The sequence below is a fragment of the Tachypleus tridentatus genome, chromosome 8, assembly GCF_004210375.1.
Source record: "Tachypleus tridentatus isolate NWPU-2018 chromosome 8, ASM421037v1, whole genome shotgun sequence".
NCBI classification, from domain to species: domain Eukaryota; kingdom Metazoa; phylum Arthropoda; class Merostomata; order Xiphosura; family Limulidae; genus Tachypleus; species Tachypleus tridentatus.
Genome location: NC_134832.1, coordinates 131,661,415 through 131,681,693, shown reverse-complemented (window position 1 = coordinate 131,681,693; position 20,279 = coordinate 131,661,415). Strand labels below are relative to the sequence as shown.

The 20,279-nt window shown below is 35.5% G+C and overlaps 1 protein-coding gene and 1 long non-coding RNA gene across 7 annotated transcripts in view; one reads left to right on the top strand and one right to left on the bottom strand.

Moving 5' to 3' along the window:
* The window catches only part of LOC143223507 (uncharacterized), a 33,023-nt gene extending 32,088 nt beyond the window's left edge, over positions 1 to 935 (bottom strand). For 2 of the 6 annotated variants that reach the window (XM_076451579.1, XM_076451577.1), the window contains exon 1: positions 377 to 929. In XM_076451579.1, coding sequence (XP_076307694.1) covers positions 377 to 740 — 364 coding nt within the window. In that variant the 5' untranslated portion in view covers positions 741 to 929. Of the gene's footprint in view, positions 1 to 376 lie in introns of all 6 variants that reach the window. The other 4 variants (XM_076451581.1, XM_076451578.1, XM_076451580.1 and 1 more) reach the window with 4 other exon arrangements.
* The window catches only part of LOC143223508 (uncharacterized), a 33,737-nt gene extending 23,484 nt beyond the window's left edge, over positions 1 to 10,253 (top strand). The window contains exon 4 of the long non-coding RNA XR_013012943.1: positions 8,576 to 10,253. This is a non-coding gene — a long non-coding RNA (uncharacterized LOC143223508). The remainder of the gene's footprint in view (positions 1 to 8,575) is intronic.
* The last annotated feature ends 10,026 nt before the right edge of the window (positions 10,254 to 20,279 follow it).

Here is a 20,279-nt window from a genome sequence, read left to right as displayed (position 1 = left end):
TTTGTTTTTTAATTTTGCGCAAAGCCACACGAGGGTAATCTACTCTAGCAGTCCATAATTTAGCACCACCCACTGTCAACTCTTTGGCTACTCTTTTACCAATGAACAGTAAAACCGACCGTCACATTCTAACTAACGCCCCACGGCTGAATGGGCGAGCATGTTTGGTGTAACGGTGATTCGAACCCGCGACCCTCAGATTACTGAGGGTCACCTTAACCTTAACCACCTGGCTATGCCGGGCCCGTTATTTTAGTTTACATACATTACGGAATAAAGGATAGATAAATAGCTAACTGGTTATTTCATCTCACCTTTTGTGTCACTTTTAAATCAACACAAACAATTTTCTTACATATTTCACAGATTTACTTACCTCTACCACTTCTTCCTACAAATCTTAGATCATTAAACTTGGCTATTTGGTTTTTCATGACAGCAGTGGCGTTTCGTAATTCGGCACAGAAATTTTCATCGTTTCCTGCTCGCACTGTCACAATAGTCCCATCGGAAACATCCGCTAGGGTGACAACCTTGAAAGCTTCGGGTAAAGTTTTATTGGAACGCCAATGTGACGGTAAAATGGAACAGAGCAAGTTAGGACTATCGGTACGCACGAGCTCACCTGGGTGTTCACTTAAGGCGTCATTCAAGGCAAGTTCTCCTGGTAGTACTCCTTTGTCCGTCATTTCGTAGCTGGCATTTCTTTCCGAAGTACCACGCTCTCCGGGTAAATGCATAACAGTGGGGATGTGAGTGAGCGACAATTATTTCTGTTCGTATGCGCTACGTGAGTGGTAAGCCAACCTAACATGTGGCTTACATAACACGCTGCGTAGGGTGGACGCGTTGTCAAATTTCCCTACAACTACCCACACAAAACTGAAACCATCTTATAGATTTGCGCGCCATCTTTTGGAGAAAAATACCAAGACACTGCAAAACTATTTGGCTGTTGTGATTGATACGTGGGTGGCTTGTTGCGCAAATACATATTACGTTTGCGGTTCTTTACGTCGTAATGAGTTATTTTTCTCGGACTTTTCTAAGTCATCATTTAATGGATACCGCTGTTGTTGAGAAGCACATATTTACAAGCACAATTCAACAAGGAGAAATTGTATATAAATATCATCTGTCTTTTTTAGAAAAGTTTGAAAATTCAAAGCAATCTAATAAATTCATTGGCTGTAGTAGAAAGCAGCAAACTATTTTGTTATAGCTTTATTTTTTTTCTTTTATGATAATTAAACTTATAAACAAATAAATAAACAAAGCAAAATGCAAGCACTGCATTTAGCTAAGTAAAATAACTGTTCTAGCTTTAATAATATATGAACAGTATATTCAACTAAGGGACGTACTTGTAAACAGTGTATACAGGTATGCAACGATACAGTTGCTATAGTTACTGATGTCCTGTAACATCGAAAAATCATGTTCCATTTTGAATATTTACGCGCACTTTGTTTATTAAATATCGTTTTCAAGAACACCAATCCGCTGGAAAGTCAGTTGACTCACAACACTAAAAATCGGGTTTCTAGACCCGCAGTGGGCAGAGCACAAATATTCCATTGTATAGCCTTGTGCTTTACAACAAACACGCAACCTTAGAGCAACATTTTAAGATAATTGTCTCAGATATTAAAATACGGAAACTCAAGAAAGAGTAGAAAATTAAAAATAAACAAAACAAATATATATGCTTTGGGTAAAGGAACCCACCAGCTCACAATACTTCGATAAAAATGAATTAACTGATGAATGAGCTCTCTTTTCGTGACGTTTTCCATTTCAATAAGGCCCGGCATGTCCAAGTGGTTAAGAAGCTCGACTCGTAATCTGAGGGTCGCGGGTTCGCATCCCTGTCGCGCCACACATGCTCGCCCTTTCAGCCATGAGGGCGTTATAATGTGACGGTCAATCCCACTATTCGTTAGTAAAAGAGTAGCCCAAGAGTTGGCGGTGGGTGGTAATGACTAGCTGCCTTCCCTCTAGTCTTACACTGCTAAATTAGGAACCGCTAACGCAGATAGCCTTCGTGTAGCTTTGCGCGAAATTCAAACCAAACCAAACCTAGTACAGCTTTGCGCGAAATTCGAAAACAAACAAAGAAACCAATTCAATAATATTTCGAATATTAGGCTTAAGATAACTAAAATTTATTTTATTAAGAAAAAGATTAATAACGTTTATAATTAGTCCACTTTGTGTATTAATTAGCGCTCTAATTATTTGCGAAAACTACTTATATCTACATGTAATACATCTATCAGTCTTAAATATACACATAAAACTTTTCCTCGACCACAGAGACGTCAAGAGAACTTAGTTTGGTCTGTAATGATAGCATAGCGGCAGACCTCAGGATTAGAGACACCACCAGTCTTGAACTGTTGGTCTTATTTTGCTTATATAAACAGGGTTTTAGTTTAGTTTGGTTGAAATTCACCATAAAGCTACACAATGGGCCATCTGTGCTCTGTCAACCGCTGGTATAGACATCCGAATTTTAGCGTTATAAGCGCTGAAGCTTACCGCTCAGCCACAGAGAAGGGAATGTAAACAATCGATCGTTCCTAATCGTAACTCAAAAATCAAACAAACACAAATCAACAGGTTTAGAGGATATAATGTCAATTTGCCCAGAGAAGATGAATTGACATGGCAGTAGAAGTCTAAGTAATAGCAATAACAAAGCGCAAAATAACATACTTTCAAAACCAGTCCTATCGCGAACATCGAGCTTACCATTTTATAACTTTCATAGGTATGAAACAATAACTTACATCCATAGAAATATAGTTTTTAGTTGGAGGATTTTCGTGGTGGGTGAAAAGCCTCTGTAACTAGGGCTAGGGCAGCATCTTCTAGATTGTAGGTTAGGGTTGCTGCGTACCTGTTGGTTTTATTAAGACATTTTAATTTTATAATCAGAAGCGATATATGCAGGGTTTCAACTTTTGTTGAAATATTTAAATTAACACCTTTACAAAAAGTGTCCCAACGCCACAAGGTTGGCCTAATTGAATAATCATTTCTCATTAGTAAATAATTTATTATTCTGGAGGATGAGGTATTTTGTAGTGAGTGTAATGAATAATCATTTATTACTCAACAGTTCTAATATATTTTCTTTGTGGATGTGGATTTCGAACAACAAACTTGACTCTAAGAGGGCGCTGGAATTTCGGAATATTTAAATCTAGATGCTATTGTAACATTTGAAATGGGAAATGAAAGGTTAAAACCTTTAGCAATGATATATGTGGGAAAAGAATCAAACACAACACTTTGCCAACCACACATGACTCGCTCTTTAAATTAGAATAATCTGAGACCAATATTCTCAAGCATATAGAGTAATAATGTATCACTTAGTTCTGACTTTTCTATCATTTTAAAACATTAACCAAAGTGTAGTACACACAAAAAGATTCATAAACTTTGGTCCGATTTTGTTAACGTTACTGTCTTTTTTTTGTAATTATAAATTTATAGCTAGATTAACTGCATTTTATATGAAAAAAAAAATGTTTTCAGGCCCTCTGCAAACCATTTCTTTTACCTTCAGCCGTGTTCAGTCTGGAGAATTTTATTACATATTGTTGTCCTAGATGGCTGTTTCATCAGTATCAAAGTTCTGCAGGGAATGATGAGGTTAATCTTACACCATAGGTTTCTAAAGTCTTTGAAGTGACTCTCTTAAGTGTACGTAGTTTCCCAAAATTACTTTAAAGGAGGTTAAGGGCACAAAGTCTATAGGTGTATAAAAGTTCAGGGAGGGACATATGGAATCGGTGCTCAGGTTTGAACTTTTATATCATTCCTTGAAAGTTCATACACTTCCCCCTTGCGATGACCGTGCACATCAATTTGTTGTTCTTATATCTGAGATAGTTGTCTCTAATTTTCGAGTAATAGAGCAGACAGCTACTCAACATCACCCCACGCCAACTCGTGAGATATTCCCATGAAATAGTGGATATTACTGTTACTCTTAAAACGTACCCATGGTTTCAAATTACAAGTGTGATTTGGGTGGAGGGAGCAGTAGCGGAGCAAGAATTATGGAATATTAGGGTCACTGTCCAGCACGCTAAATATTGAGCCATACTCAGCTATATTTTGTGTAGATCTATCTAGGTAGACAATCTTACATAGAATACGCGAAAAATAAATTTCCGTGACAATTCATGAAAATATAGATTTTAATGTAAATTCCCGTATTGCATATATTTTTAAATACAAAAAACGAAGTTCTAACTCTTCCCACGAGAACAATATTTCTGAATTTATTTTTAAAACAGTAAAACTTTAAAGACTAAGAGCCCGGCATGGCCAAGTGTGTTAAGGCGTTCAACTCGTAATCCGAGGGTCGGGGGTTTGAATCCCGGTCGCACCAAACATGCTCGCCCTTTCAGCCGTGGGGGCGTTATAATGTGACGGTCAATCCCACTATTCGTTGGTAAAAGAGTAGCCCAAGTCTTACACTGCTAAATTAGGGACAGCTAGCGCAGATAGCCCTCGAGTAGCTTTGCGCGAAATTAAATACAAAATAAAAACAAATTAAAGACTAAACCGACATTTTCTCTTGAAATAACTGATTAGTAAGAATTCAAATTAAAAACACTAACATAAATAAATTAGCGAGAAGAAGATTTACGCTGTTGCTACAGATGAAATTACGTAATATCATTTAAGTCTAAATGTTGTTATGTGTTATACCTATATGATTTACAAACTAAAGTCTCGAACAGATTCAACATAAATTTATGCATACCTCTTTTCATACCACCAAGACCCAGCATGGCCAGGTGGTTAAGACACTTTAATTCGTGATCTGAGGGTCGTGAATTCGAATCCCTGTCGCACCAAATATGCTCGCCCTTTCAGCCGTGGGGGCGTATAATGTGACGGTAAATCCCACTATTCTTTGGTAAAAGAGTAACCCAAAAGTTAGCGGTGGGTGGTGATGACTAGCTGCCTTTCCTCTAGTATGACACTGCTAAATTAGGGACGGCTGGCGCAGATAGCCCTCGTGTAGCTTTGCCCGAAATAAAAAACAAACAAACAAACCTATATATAGTCCATCGTGTAGCTTTGTGCTAAATAACAAAATACAATATATGTATACACACATACCCTTTATTAATTTCACGTAAACCTACATATCTCTTTCACGAGGGGCAGGATAATACTAATATCAATCAGGAAGTTGTGGCGCCTGAAGTACCCCTTGACATCTCAGTGTTTACACGTAATCGTTTTGCATCATTACTTGAATTTGTTTTACCAGAGAATGTAGTTACACATCCTTGTGGTTTCGTGTATAATAACCATAAACTCGTTTCCTTATTCTCCGGAATTACTAAGCGTTACACTTCGTTGTGTCGTTGTTTTTATTATGTTTACTGCTGCTATTATCTCGTGAGACACATCATAAATGGTGCCTTATATAGCGCGTGATTATTACATCATCAATCTGCAACTGATTCATGGGATTGTCAACTGGCAGCAATCCATTTGTAAGGAAACAGTTTTTTTATTAATTCGATCTGTTTTTAGTTTTACTGTTAAGTACATAATTGTGTATACGAAGAAGAAGTTACACCGTTTATATTTAAAGAACAACAATCAGGAATATGACCAATGCTGTCCAATAGGGTATCGACAATCAGGAATATGACCGATGCTGTCCAATAGGATAACAATAATCAGGAAGATGATTGATGCTGCCCAATAGAGTAACGATTTTTATAAAACTCGACTTTTTTTAAAACAAAACACACACAAGGGGTAAGGTTTTTGTAAAATAATACCTTTTAAAACAAAACACACTAGGGGTAAGGATTTTTATAAAACTCGACTTTCTAAAACAAAACATACACTAGGAGTGAGGTTTTTGTAAAACACGACTCTCTAGAACAACACACACACAAAGACATTTAGTCTGCTGGTTTTGTCAACAGTAAGTTTCAGGACCTAGATCGCTAAAATTCAGATTAGCTTCCCTGCGATGGACAGAGCACAGATATTATAAAATGGGTTTTCTCGTCATCACGGAGAGCACAGATATCCCATTATGAGTGTTTCGAGTTACATGTATACATTACATATGAACAATTTTTTTCTCTTGTTTTATCCCCGACCTAAAATATCAATATTTTGGCACCTTTTAGCCTGTAATTTTTATACTAGTTCTTTATCAGTGTCAGGTTATACAATATACCATTTGCATTCTATTCACCTCGTGGAATTGAACTGCATATTGTAGCGTTGCAATCAGTACACTTAATGCTGATCCACCGAAGAGTCTGTAATAATTACAATAAATATTATGATTGTTGTTACTTGTACTATTGATATTACTACTAGTGTAACTTATAATGTGTAATTTTTCTCAGTTTAGATGATTACTCGTGTAACATGTGTAATTTTACGCACTTAACGTAATTACCAGTGTAACATGAAATGCCATTTTCCCCAACTTACATTATTACCACACTAAACTGTATTATCGTACACTGTTATATGAAGAAAACACCATTTGGAACTTAAATAACAGCCCTTGACGAATTTTAACCGTAACGTATTTTCTGTTTCTGTCATGTTGGACCCGAGCCACCCTTACATAGGCAGTGCTACCGTCTGCCTGACAGTAAGTAATCCTGTTGTTACGCAAGGAACTCATTTTTAGTTTTGTCGATAGAGGGCTAAAATGCCAGTAGAGCACTGAATTGCAAGGAATTACTTGAGGTAGAACTTAAGTTAGAACTGAGTGTAATAATTCGAAGCTATAAGTGTTTTCAAACGTTTTAACAGGGATGAAAAAAAACCCTTTCATTTGTAGACAGTTGGTTGCGGAAAAAGATGAATAGACAGGAAATTCCATTTGATTTTTAAATTTCCATGTTTGATTTAATAGATTAAATACACAAAGCATTTTACTGTTAAAATTTTCAACGTTGATTTTGTCGCTCTTTTGTTAAAAAAAACTGTTAACTTTTATGATAATGACAAAGTGAAATAAAATAATTAAAAGAAATCGCTGAACCATCTGCCAAAAACGTTAGGTTGAAATAATTTAAAGAAGTCGCTGAGCAATTTGCTATAAAGGTTAGGTTGAAATAATTAAAAGAAATTGCTGAACCATCTGCCAAAAACGTTAGGTTGAAATAATTAAAAGAAATCGTTGAACCATCTGCCAAAAACGTTAGGTTGAAATAATTAAAAGAAATCATTTAACCATCTGCCAAAAACGTTAGGTTGAAATAATTAAAAGAAATCGTTGAACCATCTGCCAAAAACGTTAGGTTAAAATAATTAAAAGAAATCGTTGAACCATCTGCCAAAAACATTAGGTTGAAATAATTTAAATTAGTGTAATTTATAACGAGAAATAACAAATTATTGTATCTTGTATCCGTATAATATTAAATCATTTGCAGTGTGTTACTGATATCTACTGTGGTACCATCAGTTGATTAATGCTATTAATGGTAAAAAGTTTATTATTTTGGAAGTTTCCTAGCAAATATTATTATTTTGTAATAGATTTATTAATTCTACCAAATATTGAAGTTGTTATCCGTCGAAATAAATATTTATTTCGTTGTCTTGCCATCGGATGTGGCTGTTGACGCCATTTAATGATTGTACATCTAGTTATTTCTGTTTTTCGGGCTAAATTGTTGGTGTTATTCGAAAGGCTCATTCATTTCGTTCACTTCATTATTGTTGACATCGTTTGAAAGGTTGTTCATTTCAATGTCTTATTTTTACAATTTCAATAATTTAATAGGTTTGTTCAGCATTTTGTTATCCTGTCTTCGGGTGGATTTTTTTTTTCAACGGTTAAGTGATTTTTTCATTTCGAAAAATTTTACCCACGTCAAATTAATTATAATTCTGGCAAATGTGTATATCAATATTCTAAATCTTAGTGACAAAATTCTGTATATTATTTAGCTACACGAGTACTATCTGCGCTAGTGGTCCCTAAGTTAACAGTGTAAGACTAGAGGGAAGGCAGATAGTCATCACCACCCACCGCCATCTTGAGCTACTCTTTTATCAACCAATAGTGGGATTGATTGTAATATAATAACGCCTCTATGGCTGAAAGGGCGAGCATGTTTAGTGTGAAGAGAATTCGAACCCAAGACTCTCAGATTACGAGTCCAGTGCCCTAACCACCTGGCCATGTTAGGCCTATATACGTACAGACATTCTAGGCATTGTAAATAGGGAATCTGTTGTAAAGTGGCTAAATGAAAGAAGAAACTTGTTCTAACAGAAATACAAAGTTGGCGAAATCTTTATCAAACGCTTTATAGATTACAGTATTGTTAATGTTGACAGAAGAACAAAACAAGGGACACTACTTTGCACTGGCCAGGTACAACCCACAATTACCCTCTTTCTCTCCTATATACAATTATAAGATTACTATGACCAACAAAGTCTTCAAATTATAATTCCTTTGAGAATTGTTGGATAGAACTAAGCCAGGAAATTGCGAACTACGACCCTAAACCAATTAATGTAGCTGTGTTGCAATGCTTTCCAGCGACGAATTGCAAGAAATCATGATGGATTACATCAACAACCACATCGATAGTACGCTAAGTCGCCTTGCGGAGGTTATGCAGAATACTACGAGGGCCAACCAAGCAATTGATGTTTAATATGAACTAATTTTAGGCTACAGACGATATTTATTTTTTTAATGTTATATTTTGTCATTAAATGTGTTTTGGTTAGGGTTTATTGTAATAGGTGAAGTGCTGAGTTACATATTTTTCTACAGGTGTCTAATAAAATTGTTTGCTGTTCTCATAAGTCATTTATGATGTCCGCAGAACCTGTGACATTATATAAATTACATATGTAGATGTTTAATGCAAACACATTTCTCAGTTTTATAGCACCGTTATTATTAAACCTTAGTAATAATTATCTTATTTGTTACAAAACATATTGACCAAGACTGTACTAGTTTGTTAGAATTATATTCACAAGCAACGTATATAATTAAATGAAAATTGGAAGGATATTTTTTTTGCAATGTTAATTATTAGATTACAAAAAGGAGGATATTCTGTGTAGTTTTTAACATTATATTGCAAAGTGGATATTTTGTACAATGTTTATCATCAGATTACAGAAATGTTCAAACATTTTGGCCAAGACTGTGGTAGAGTCTACTCTTCGTTATATATTTATTGTGCGCTTGTGGCGGTCATTTTTTGCCAGCACGAATTTTAACGAACCCAAAGAAGTTATCTTAATTAAAGTTTATTTAAAATTCCACTTTTATTTTGTTCGTTGACGTGGTTCTCTCCTGTGAGTTGTTCTTGCTTGGAAGAGCAGAACGAGCTAGTCTTACTTTTTCGTTATCACAAAATCAAACACCGTATAGCATTATTACACTTGTTATGACTAAGCAAAAACTCAGATTTACATTCAGATAGCGATTGTTTCTCTCTACCTTTGACTTTTTTCTTACCTGTCAAGATAATGTTTTGAAATCCGTAAATCAGACTGATATGTAGATTAAAATGAACTAACTAACTGTTATCTGTCTTATTGTATAGACCCCTAGTGGCTCAGCGGTACGTCTGCGGACTTACAACGCTAAAAACCGAGTTTCGATACCCGTGGTGGGCAGAGCACAGATAGCCCATCGTGTAGCTTTGTGCTTAATTCAAAACAACAACAACAACTTGTTATTGTATATGGGTAACTTCAAACTAAAGTGCTGTTTTATAAACATACTGAAAGTTGATCAGTTAATAATAATTAGTGCTAACTAGCAGTAACAGGTAAACTACAAATATCCTTTACGACCATTTCATATTAGGTCATCATTTGGGCATCTTCGCTGTTAGCTTTTGGCCCTTAACTCAAAAAATACTTTATAAGTTTGGACCTGCTCAATGAATTACGTGCCAGGTTTGTTTGTTTTTAATTAGCGCAAATCTTTACAATGAACCATCTGCTCCCTATCCACTGCGAGGAGTCGAACCCCAGATTTTAGCGTTGTGAGTGCGTAAACTTGCTCTTTACCCAGTGAGAGATTAACAAATTACTAAGTACAGAAGTAGGATTGTCACATGTTAAACTTCGTGTATAACTTGCTTATTACGTTTGACCAATGTAGTTATTACTTTTGAAGGAATTTAATGCTATACGTATTAAATTAACCTAATAACTTTGAATATCTAAAATACAGAATGAATAATTAAATTTCGTACTCTAAATTATATAAACACGCACACACTTCAAAACGGTGCGGAATTTGTTTTTAATCAGTAATTTTTTTTTTTTTGTTGACACATTTTTTTAAACATGCCGATTGTCTTCCTTTGCCGTATTAGTGTATGATCTTAGCACTAACCATAGTATCCTAAGCTTGCTTAACCTTCTGAAATAACGGTTGGAATTGTCGTTAACATAAAAAATACCAACTGATCTACTTGGGAACCAATATGAAACGATATCTAATCATTAACCGCATTCTTCTGCAACTAGTAATTTGTTTAAATATTTGATTTCTAGGTGCCAGATAAACTGCATCTACAAGTTATCACAAGTAACGTTTATTGCTATTTCTCTGTAAAGTTTAAAATATTTTTACTTTATTCAAACTTCGAAGATATTTGTTCTGAGTAGTGCGAGTCTTTAGAGTATAAAATCAAAACAACAACCACAGTTTTCTACCTGTTTAAAGTGTTTCAAATGGGTAATCGATACCTACGAGTCTCCTTCTATTTTTCTTATCCTGTAAGAAATAGTTACGGAGGATATGAAATAAAAAAAATGAAAAGTGCAAATACTACACTAACGCCACCTATTTTTCGTGCGAAAATAAACTACACCCGCAGCAAGTTACGTGTTGATAATTTACACTGTGATTGGTCGTTATTCTCTCCATCAGGCATATGATTAGACTAAAACTGACTGGGAAAAATTCTTACAAATTCTTAATGAAACTTCCATACCACAGAATATCAACAGCACAGAAACCATACACAACTTCACGCGATTAATTACAACTGACATTCAAAGAGCAATAAACATAACCACACCCTTGCAGCAAAACTCACACAACTTAAAACTGTGGAAACTCACCAACATATTATCGAAATACACCCCTTGATAAGATTATTTGCCATTTCTCACAACATCCAAATTAAAATATTAATTACTCACGAAAAAAAAAGAAATCAAAAACCTAATCCAAGAACAAAGGTAAATTAACTGAGAAAACTTCTGCCATTCGTTAGGCCAATCAAAAATAGACCGGACAGATTCTGGAAAAAATTGTAGATCAATATGTCACCCCACACGACGTACATAACATCAAATATGAAAACAATCGAGAAGGAAAAGAGTAACCTCTTTGCTAAATATCTGGAGAAATCATTCACTGCACAGAATTCACCAACATTTAACAAAAGCCACGAACAACTAATAAATAACTACATTCGGGAAAACTCACGTATGTTTAACGCCAAACCTGACACCCTCCTGCGACACACAACTTCCCGACTCACACAAATTACTCATTCCTCCTATAACACTAACTGAAGTCAAATTGCGCATGAAGGGTCTAAAAAATAACCGCGCTACTGGTGAAGATAAAATTATTAAGTGTGTAATTAAAAACTACCTGACAACTTTCTAAGATATCTTGTGATCCTATGCTATTCCTCCCGGACACTACCAGGAGATTGGAAAACCGCAGTAATTACGGTAATAGCCAAATCCAACAATAACCTCCAAGGTCGTTCTAACTATCGGACAATCAGTCTTCTAAACAATTTAGGCAAACTATTAGAAAAAATGTGTTTGTGTGTGTGTTTTCTTATAGCAAAGCCACATCGGAGTATCTGCTGAGTTCACCGAGGGGAATCGAACCGTTGATTTTAGCGTTGTAAGTCCGTAGACTTTCCATTGAACCAGCGGGGAGCTAGATAAAACGATCGCAACTGCACTGTTGCTCTATATAGATGAAGAAGACAGCAAATATACAAAACGCTACTAGATGCAGCAGGCAAACAGCTGACCAACTAGTAAGACTAACCGAATCTATATTTCAAACCTACAACCGAAAACACGTTACAGTAGCGACATTTCTAGATGTTGTGTAAGCGTGCTTTCTGTCCTGTTTGGCGTGATGCTCTTCTGTATATGTTATCACAGATTAATATTCCAACAACGTTCACACATTGAATAGTTGATTTCTTCGAAACAGGGTAGCCAAAGTTAGAATTAATAATAATTCCTCGAAACAATTTCATTTGAAAGCAGGTGTACCACAAGTGTCGGCCATCAATCCGCTACTTTACATAATTTTTTGTAAATGACATACCGTTCCCCAAGTTGAATGGAACACATGCATCACAATAAGCCAAAGATGTAGCGTTACACAGCACGTCAAGCCACCCAACAGCAGCGACACGTAAACAACAGACGGTTCTTACTGCAATCACTGGCTGGTGCGACGTGTGGCATGTTGCACTCGATAAACAAAACAAAAACGAGGACCATAACATTTTATAGATGCTTCAAACAACAACAAAAAAATCCCATGTCCGATCATGTCTACGCAAAACGGAAATAATCATCACAAAACATATAAAGTTCCTAGGTGTCACCTTCAACCAGTGATGGGATTCAGGGGGTTCGCAGGGGTTCGCGCGAACCCGTTCTTAAAAATTTTTGAGCTTAGCGAACCCGTTGATGGCTTCAATTATACCGTCGAATTGTTGATGTCGTGGAAACATCTCCTTGAGAGAACCCCTTCTTAAAATTTTTGAATCCCACCACTGCCTTCAACCGAAATCTAACATGGACAACACATTCAAAATGTCAGCACTATAATAAGCCAAAGATTATGTTATCTTAGAAGAATCGGGGTTTTTGAAAAAGGTTGTTCCATAGCCACTATTCTACACATATACAAAATGTACATACGACCTATCGTGAAATATGGCAAGATGATCCTCTGTAACATGTCAGATAATTTATACAGTAAACTCCAAGTACAACAAAACACAACATTAAAAATAGCATACAGACTTCCAATATACACCCCTCTTTCAAATCTTGCCCACGATGACGACATCCCAAAGATTTAGGACAGAATAATGCAACTGGTCACACATTTCTACAAAAAACTTGTTAGTAGAAACTCACTAACTCAAGAATTCACAAGTATTTCAACCACCACACACACATGGCTAGCACATATGTCTTCCCTGAATCTAATTAACACAATAAACACTCGACCACAATAATGATACAAGTTGTGATAATTTCATAACCCCTTAGTGATTTAACCCATATATATATATATTTGTTTTCAGCTAAGGCAATATTCGAATAGAGAATTCGACGTCTAAATAGTGAAATATGTAGGCATACTAGGTGTTTTCTATCTCCTTTCTTCTATTTAATTCTATGGTTCACCTATTTTTTTCAAAACTTTCAAGTATGCAGTTATATGTAGGTTTTAATAATAGAATGTTGTCAAGAAAAATGTTTAGTTCCTTTCGCTCTAGTTATCTGTTGTTTGGGGTTATTCACTTGTTGTATTACATGCGCCTTCTCACAAGAAAGATCTCCGTAAAATTGAACATGCTATATAAAAGTAATAGCGATGTTTCCTACTGGTAGATGAAGTGAAAATGACCAACAGTAATGTTGATAGCACACGTATTTGAAAAGAATAACATTATTATTTCTTGTATATCATATTATGTGTTTGTTTTCTCAATCTAGAACAGATTTTCTTCGGAGGTTAACAGAGTGAAGGGCAGTAACTCATTTTAGTAGATCATTCTGTTTGTTTGTGGTTAAGAGCAAAACTGCTCAATGGGCTATCTGTGCTTTGCCCACCACGGGTATCGAAACCTGGGTTCTAGCGTTATAAGTCTGCAGACTTACTGCTGTGTTATGGGGGCGTAAATATATATTTTCACTCTAGTAAACGTGCTGTCCTCTATGATTTAATACATTTATTTTTGTTGTGTTCGATATTCAATAAAATTGTTTTATACTGTGTTCAGTATTTTTTTTAAGTAGACTTTTTTCAAATAATTGAATCTAAAGTCATTTTGTCTCACCCTTTCTGACTGAACTTCCTGTTTTTTTGTGGATCATTTTCTATTACTTTTAAGTAAAATCAGTGACTTGAAAATACAAGTAGAATGAACATAGTTAAAGACGTGTGCTCTTTATAGATGAATCCAAATTCATATTGTCCGTCAGCAATTAATAACAGTGTGTTTAGCAGCAGAGAGAAGAACGGTATCGTAGTAAAAGTACAACATTTATAGTGTCGCTGCATCTCAACTAACGGTGTCAGCGATTTAGACAAAATGGATGGTACTCTGACTGCTGGCAGGTACAAGCATATTTCTGATCCATCATGCCACTTTCTCAGGAACACATCTGGAAATTATTCAACTTCCAAACATGCTACAAATGTAGCGAAACGGTGTCTTGACGGTAAAAAAACGTGGATGAAATACTCACAACCATGGCTTGACCTACTCGGCTTTCTGATATGCACGTTCTTGAGACTGCATATACTTATGTAAAAAACAAGAAGGTAAACGGTAAACAAACAAACAGACTGAAATATTATGAGAAAAAGGAATGATATTATGGACAATATTCCATAATTGTATACTGTTAACACGTACGACAGCATGGAAACAAGATGTAATTTTGTGTTTAAAGCTAAATATTTTCATACAAAATACTAATTTACAACTACTTACTATGATAATGTTTTGCACCATTGCCAATTTCCTTAACCAGTTGTCACTGCGCCATTTCTGTGACTCTTGTATATGTATACCATAATTATTTCAATTAGTGTTATGTATACGGCCTGGCATGACCAGGTGGGTTAAGACGTTCGACTCGTAATCTGAGGGTAGTGGGTTCGAATCCCCGTCACACAAAACATGCTCGCCCTCTCAGTCGTGGAGGCGTTATAATGTGACGGTCAATCCCACTGTTCGTTGGTAAAAGAGGAGCCCAAGAGTTAGCTGTGGTTGGTGATGACTTGCTGCCTTCTCTCTAGTCTTACACTACTAAATTAGGGACGGCTGGCGCAGATAGCCCTCGTGTAGTTTTGAGTGAAATTCAGAAGCAAAATTGTTATGTGTGTATATATATATATATTATATAAACAAATTTGGATTACTACTTCATTACCAGTAAAAAAAAATATATAATATTAGCTGAGGTTCGTGGAATATGATCAGTTGTTTTTTAACAAAAGGTAGAAAAAACAAAACGAAAAACATAAACCACAAAACATTTTGTTTTAAAGCGCAAAGCTTTACAAAAAAGCTATCATTATTGTGCACACCACTGGTATCGAAATCCGATTTTTAACGTTATAAGCCATCAGACCTACCGCTGAGCCACTGGGAGGCTTTTAAAACAAAAGTAATAAAATGGACGCCACCGTTTGATTTTTATCAACTTTACAATTTATTCTTTGCTTTAAATATGTATAATCTCGAAGATATAATTCTAATCTTTAGAATACATATTTTGTTATTATAAACATATTACACTCAGTTCCACTCACAAAATAACGATCGTACAATAAATTCTAACAAAGGTTTTAGATTTATGCCACTGAGTGAAAACATCACAACAAATAAAAAAAAAGATCTAATACAAACGGAGGATGTGTGACAGACCCATTCACGATGAAAAGGTTTCGTATTTCTCATTAAAATCAAACAAAAATCAATGAACAAATGAATTTCTAACATTGGAAAGCTGATGTTGTCAAGACTCTTCATAGCCATGTTACTTAGATATTTGCTTGAAGATTCGTTTTTTGTTTTCCATTTCATTCTCAGGGAGCAATTGACCCCAGTGGCCCAGCAGTATGTCTGTGGACTTACGCCGCTAGAAACTGGCTTGCTTTGATATTCGTGGTGGCTAAAGCACAGATAACCCATTGTGCAGCCTTGTGCATAATGACAATAACCATGCTTTCAGCGTTTTCTTTCTTTTTATGTAACGAATCACTGAAGCGAAAATGCAATCTTGTTGGACTAAAGAGAAGGAAAAGAGACTTCGATACGAAGATAATTCGACAAGATGTAACGTTGACCTAACAAACAAAAAGTTACATTTCGTAAATTTCAAAATTCCTAACTCTCTGTACACTTGAAGGTCGTGTAATTATATCACGGATCAGGCGAAAAGATAGCATTCTCTTCAGTCCTTGACTACTTGTAGTTTGTTTGTTTTTTAATTTCGCGCAAAGCTACACGAGAGCTATCTGCGCTAGCCGTCCCTACGTTAGCAGTGTAAGACTAGAGGGAAGGCAACTAGTCATCACCACCCACCACCAACTCTTGAGCTACTCTTTTACCAAACAATAGTGGGATTGACCGTACATTATAATACCCCCACGGCTGAAAGAGCGAGCATGTTTGGTGCGACAGGAATTCGAACCCGCGACCTTTATATTACGATTGAAGGTTATTACGCTAAACACAAGAATTTTAGGTTCTGTCTTTATTTATTAAAAACAGAAATCCACATATTTTAGAAATCTGATTTGATGTAATCGAAATGGTTGTTTATCTTGTATCTCAGAGCGGCTGGTATAGGTGTTAACACTTTTACTAATAAAACAGAGAACAACGTTTCCATCTTCTTAAGGTCACCTGAAGATGACCCTTAAGTGGACTTCTCGTCATCACGAAAGGTTCTTTATCTTGATCGAATGGCCGATTAGAACAGTCGACTCGTAATCTGAGGGTCAATGAGTTCGAATCCTCGTCACACGAAACGTGCTCGCCCTGTTAGGCGTGGAGCGTATAATGTGATGGTCAATCTCACTATTTTTTGATAAAAGAATAACCTTAGAGTTGGCTGCGGGTGGTGATGGTAAACTGCTTTCCCTCTTGTCTTATACTGCTAAATTAGAGACGGTTAGCGCAGATAGCCGTCGTGTAGCATTGCGCGAAAGTCAAAACAAACAAACAAGATCTTTATCGCGATCTGGGATGAGCAGGTGCTGAGTTTTGTTTGATTGTAGGAACTTTAAATTTATGTCGACAGATTAGTATAGAATGGTTCATTGAAACGTCGAAATCGTATCCACGAATCAAAGTTGGAACAATTAAAATAATTATATCATTTGATTTGTTTTGAATTTTGCTCAAATCTACTCGAAAGCTATCTGCGTTAGCCGTCCCTAATTTGGCGGTGTAAAACTAGAGGGAAGGCAGCTAGTCAGCACCACCCACCGTCAACTCTAAGGTTACTCTTTTATCAAAAAATAGTTGGATTGACCGTCACATTATAACACCCCCACAGCTGAAAGCGCGAGCATGTTTGTTTCCATAAGGATTCGAACCCGCGACCCTTGGATTACGAGTCGAGTGCCTTAACCACGTGGCCATGCTGGGGCCTATAATTATATGAAGAATAAACTGCAGCACGAACTTATGCCTTACGCTACTATTACTGTTTGTTTTTTAATATAATGACAACATATAATATGTAGTTAAAGTACAAGAGGATCTACTGAACTTGAAACAGTTATATAACAGCTAAGACTGTTTTCGAAGTATAGCTACATATAGCATATGATCATAAACTTCGCCCATTAAAACTATCTTATTATTCGAGGATTTATGTTTCTAATTAATATTATTTATCATCTCTTCTTTTGTTTCTAAAACGTGAATGAAAATATCTGACAGTCCGGAACAAAGAAATATAAAATAATACATTAGAGAAAAGACAGAGATTTATTTCATCTTCAAATATTTATTTAGTCAGTTTTTTTTAAACACGCTTGATATATGAAGTTATGAATAAGTTTTTATACATCCATTTATATACCATCGATAATTGGGCGTACGTGACCTAGAGGTTATCATATCCGAGCTAAGAACTTGGATTAACCGTATTTATTTCTTTGTTTGATTCTATCCTGTTTATATGTATTTAATTTTAGAGGTGTTACGTGTTACAAAGTATCTCGGACTAGTCACCGATTTATTGTGTTACGTTGTTGTTGAGGACAGTCCAGATATGTTTCCTTCATGTGTTGTGACTCGAGGTAAAGGTAAGAAATTAAACTAAAAACAGGTGATAGAAACATGTTCAAAGGAAGATGTCATAGATTTGTGGCATACAATTTTTGGACCTTGTGTATAATTGTCCTACTGACAATTCATTGATGGGTGATGAACGTGAGTGATCTGGTGTATCATCTGATGGAGCTCTTTCTGTTTTAGATAAATTGATCACTGAGCAGGAAAATGATACTCAGATCTCTTCACTGTCCAAATATGCGTTCTCAAATAATTAAATGGAGAAATATCCAAATGACTACTTTATCAGAAATGGTGTACCCATGATAAAATGAAGACTACCAAATGTACGAACTTCAGAGGACTGGATTATCAAATTGTTGTTCCAAAAGTTTATCGTTCTGAAATATTGAAAACAATCCGCGAACTTTCCTTACAAAAAAAAAAAAAGATACATTTCGGTTAACCAAAAAATTAGACAGGTTGTGCCTCAATTTTGTTAAACTTGTCACACATGTCAATTGGTTGGAAAACCTAACCAAAATTTATGTTACTCCTTTAAAATCTATCTCACCTTTCGAAGAACATCTCAGTCATGTGATTATTGATCGTGTTAAGCCGAAAAGATAACATTTGTATTTAAGCACTTTCACTTGCTGTATAATTTCATGATCATAATGTTATTTGTATTGACTGTGTTATATACTGTCATGATCTCTGATATTGTATAATGTTTTGGCAATGCATTGCTATCAATGTGTGTGTGTATATATATATATTTATATATATAATATCTTTGTTCAAAATTGTCTAATTCCAATTTTTAATTTTCTAAAGAGGCACGTGTAACGGATTTAATATTTATTTTAATATATATGTTTGTTTCTATTTAACATATATTTAGAAATGTACGTAACTTATATTGTTAAATGTTTATTGTGCAAGTCCCAAATATTCTCTATATATAAATTTGTAGAAGATTCTTGAATGTAAAAACCAAGAATATATGTTTTACTTTCTTGCCTACTGAACTTTCTAGAATTTCGCCTAAAGATCATAAAACGACTCGCTAAGTGACAGTTTAATATTGTTAGTCTGCTACAGTCAGTATACTATAAAATAAACTTCGGAAACTATGATTGTGATAAACACTTATTAATCAGAAAACAGCAGATATTTGACCAGAAACGTTTATAAGTCTCGAAACATCAAGAATCGTTGAATTTCAGAAAATTAACTTCAGACTTTAGTATTTTTATAGGGACATCAGATATACATCTTCTTCTGTGGAAAGTAAGCTTGTAAAGCGTGTTAGGCCAAACGAGAATAGAGCTAGCTAGCATTTCTGTCAAGTAAAGTGTATCTGTAAATTAACATAAAATTAATTCGCTCTTTGTGGACTTGGATTGTCGATAAAATATCATAATTATAATTTATTTCCGTCTGAAAATCGAATATCCGATTTATTATACTATGTACGTTAACGTTTTGCTGTTTCAAGTCTTGGCTTGTTTTGAATTTCGCGCAAAACTACATAAGGACTATTTACGCTAGCCGTCCCTAATTTAGCAGCCTAAGGCTAGAGGGAAAGCAGCTAGTCATTACCACCCACCGCCAACTCTTGGGCTACTCTTTTAATAACGAAAAGTGGGATTGACCGTTACATTATAACGTCCTCACGGCTCACAGGGCGAGCATGTTTGGTGTGACAGGGATTCGAGTTCGCGACCCTCAGATTACGAGTGGAGTGTCTTATTCACCTAGCCATGCCGGGCTCTATTTCAAGTAACCGGAAATTTGAATTTGAATTTAGTAGTCAATTAACAATTAATGTATGTCAGATATATGTTATTTGCCAACAAGATTCATACACAAACGTCCCCTTTTTAACACAAATATATTTTAATATACAAACATAAACATAATAGAATTCAGAATAACGGTTACTACTAATAGTTACTATAAATTATGCTTTATATACAACAGTTTTTTGCAAACTTACAGACAATACTGATTCTTATATCCAGTCTACAACTGTATATTTTACCGACGATTGAGGTCCACAAAGAGCAGATTAATTCTGAGTTGACATTGTTACACCACGCTTAAGCTAACGATGTATGTCTTCTTCTTGATTGGTCTCACGTCAAAAACAAGATGACTCCTTCAAGCGAAGAT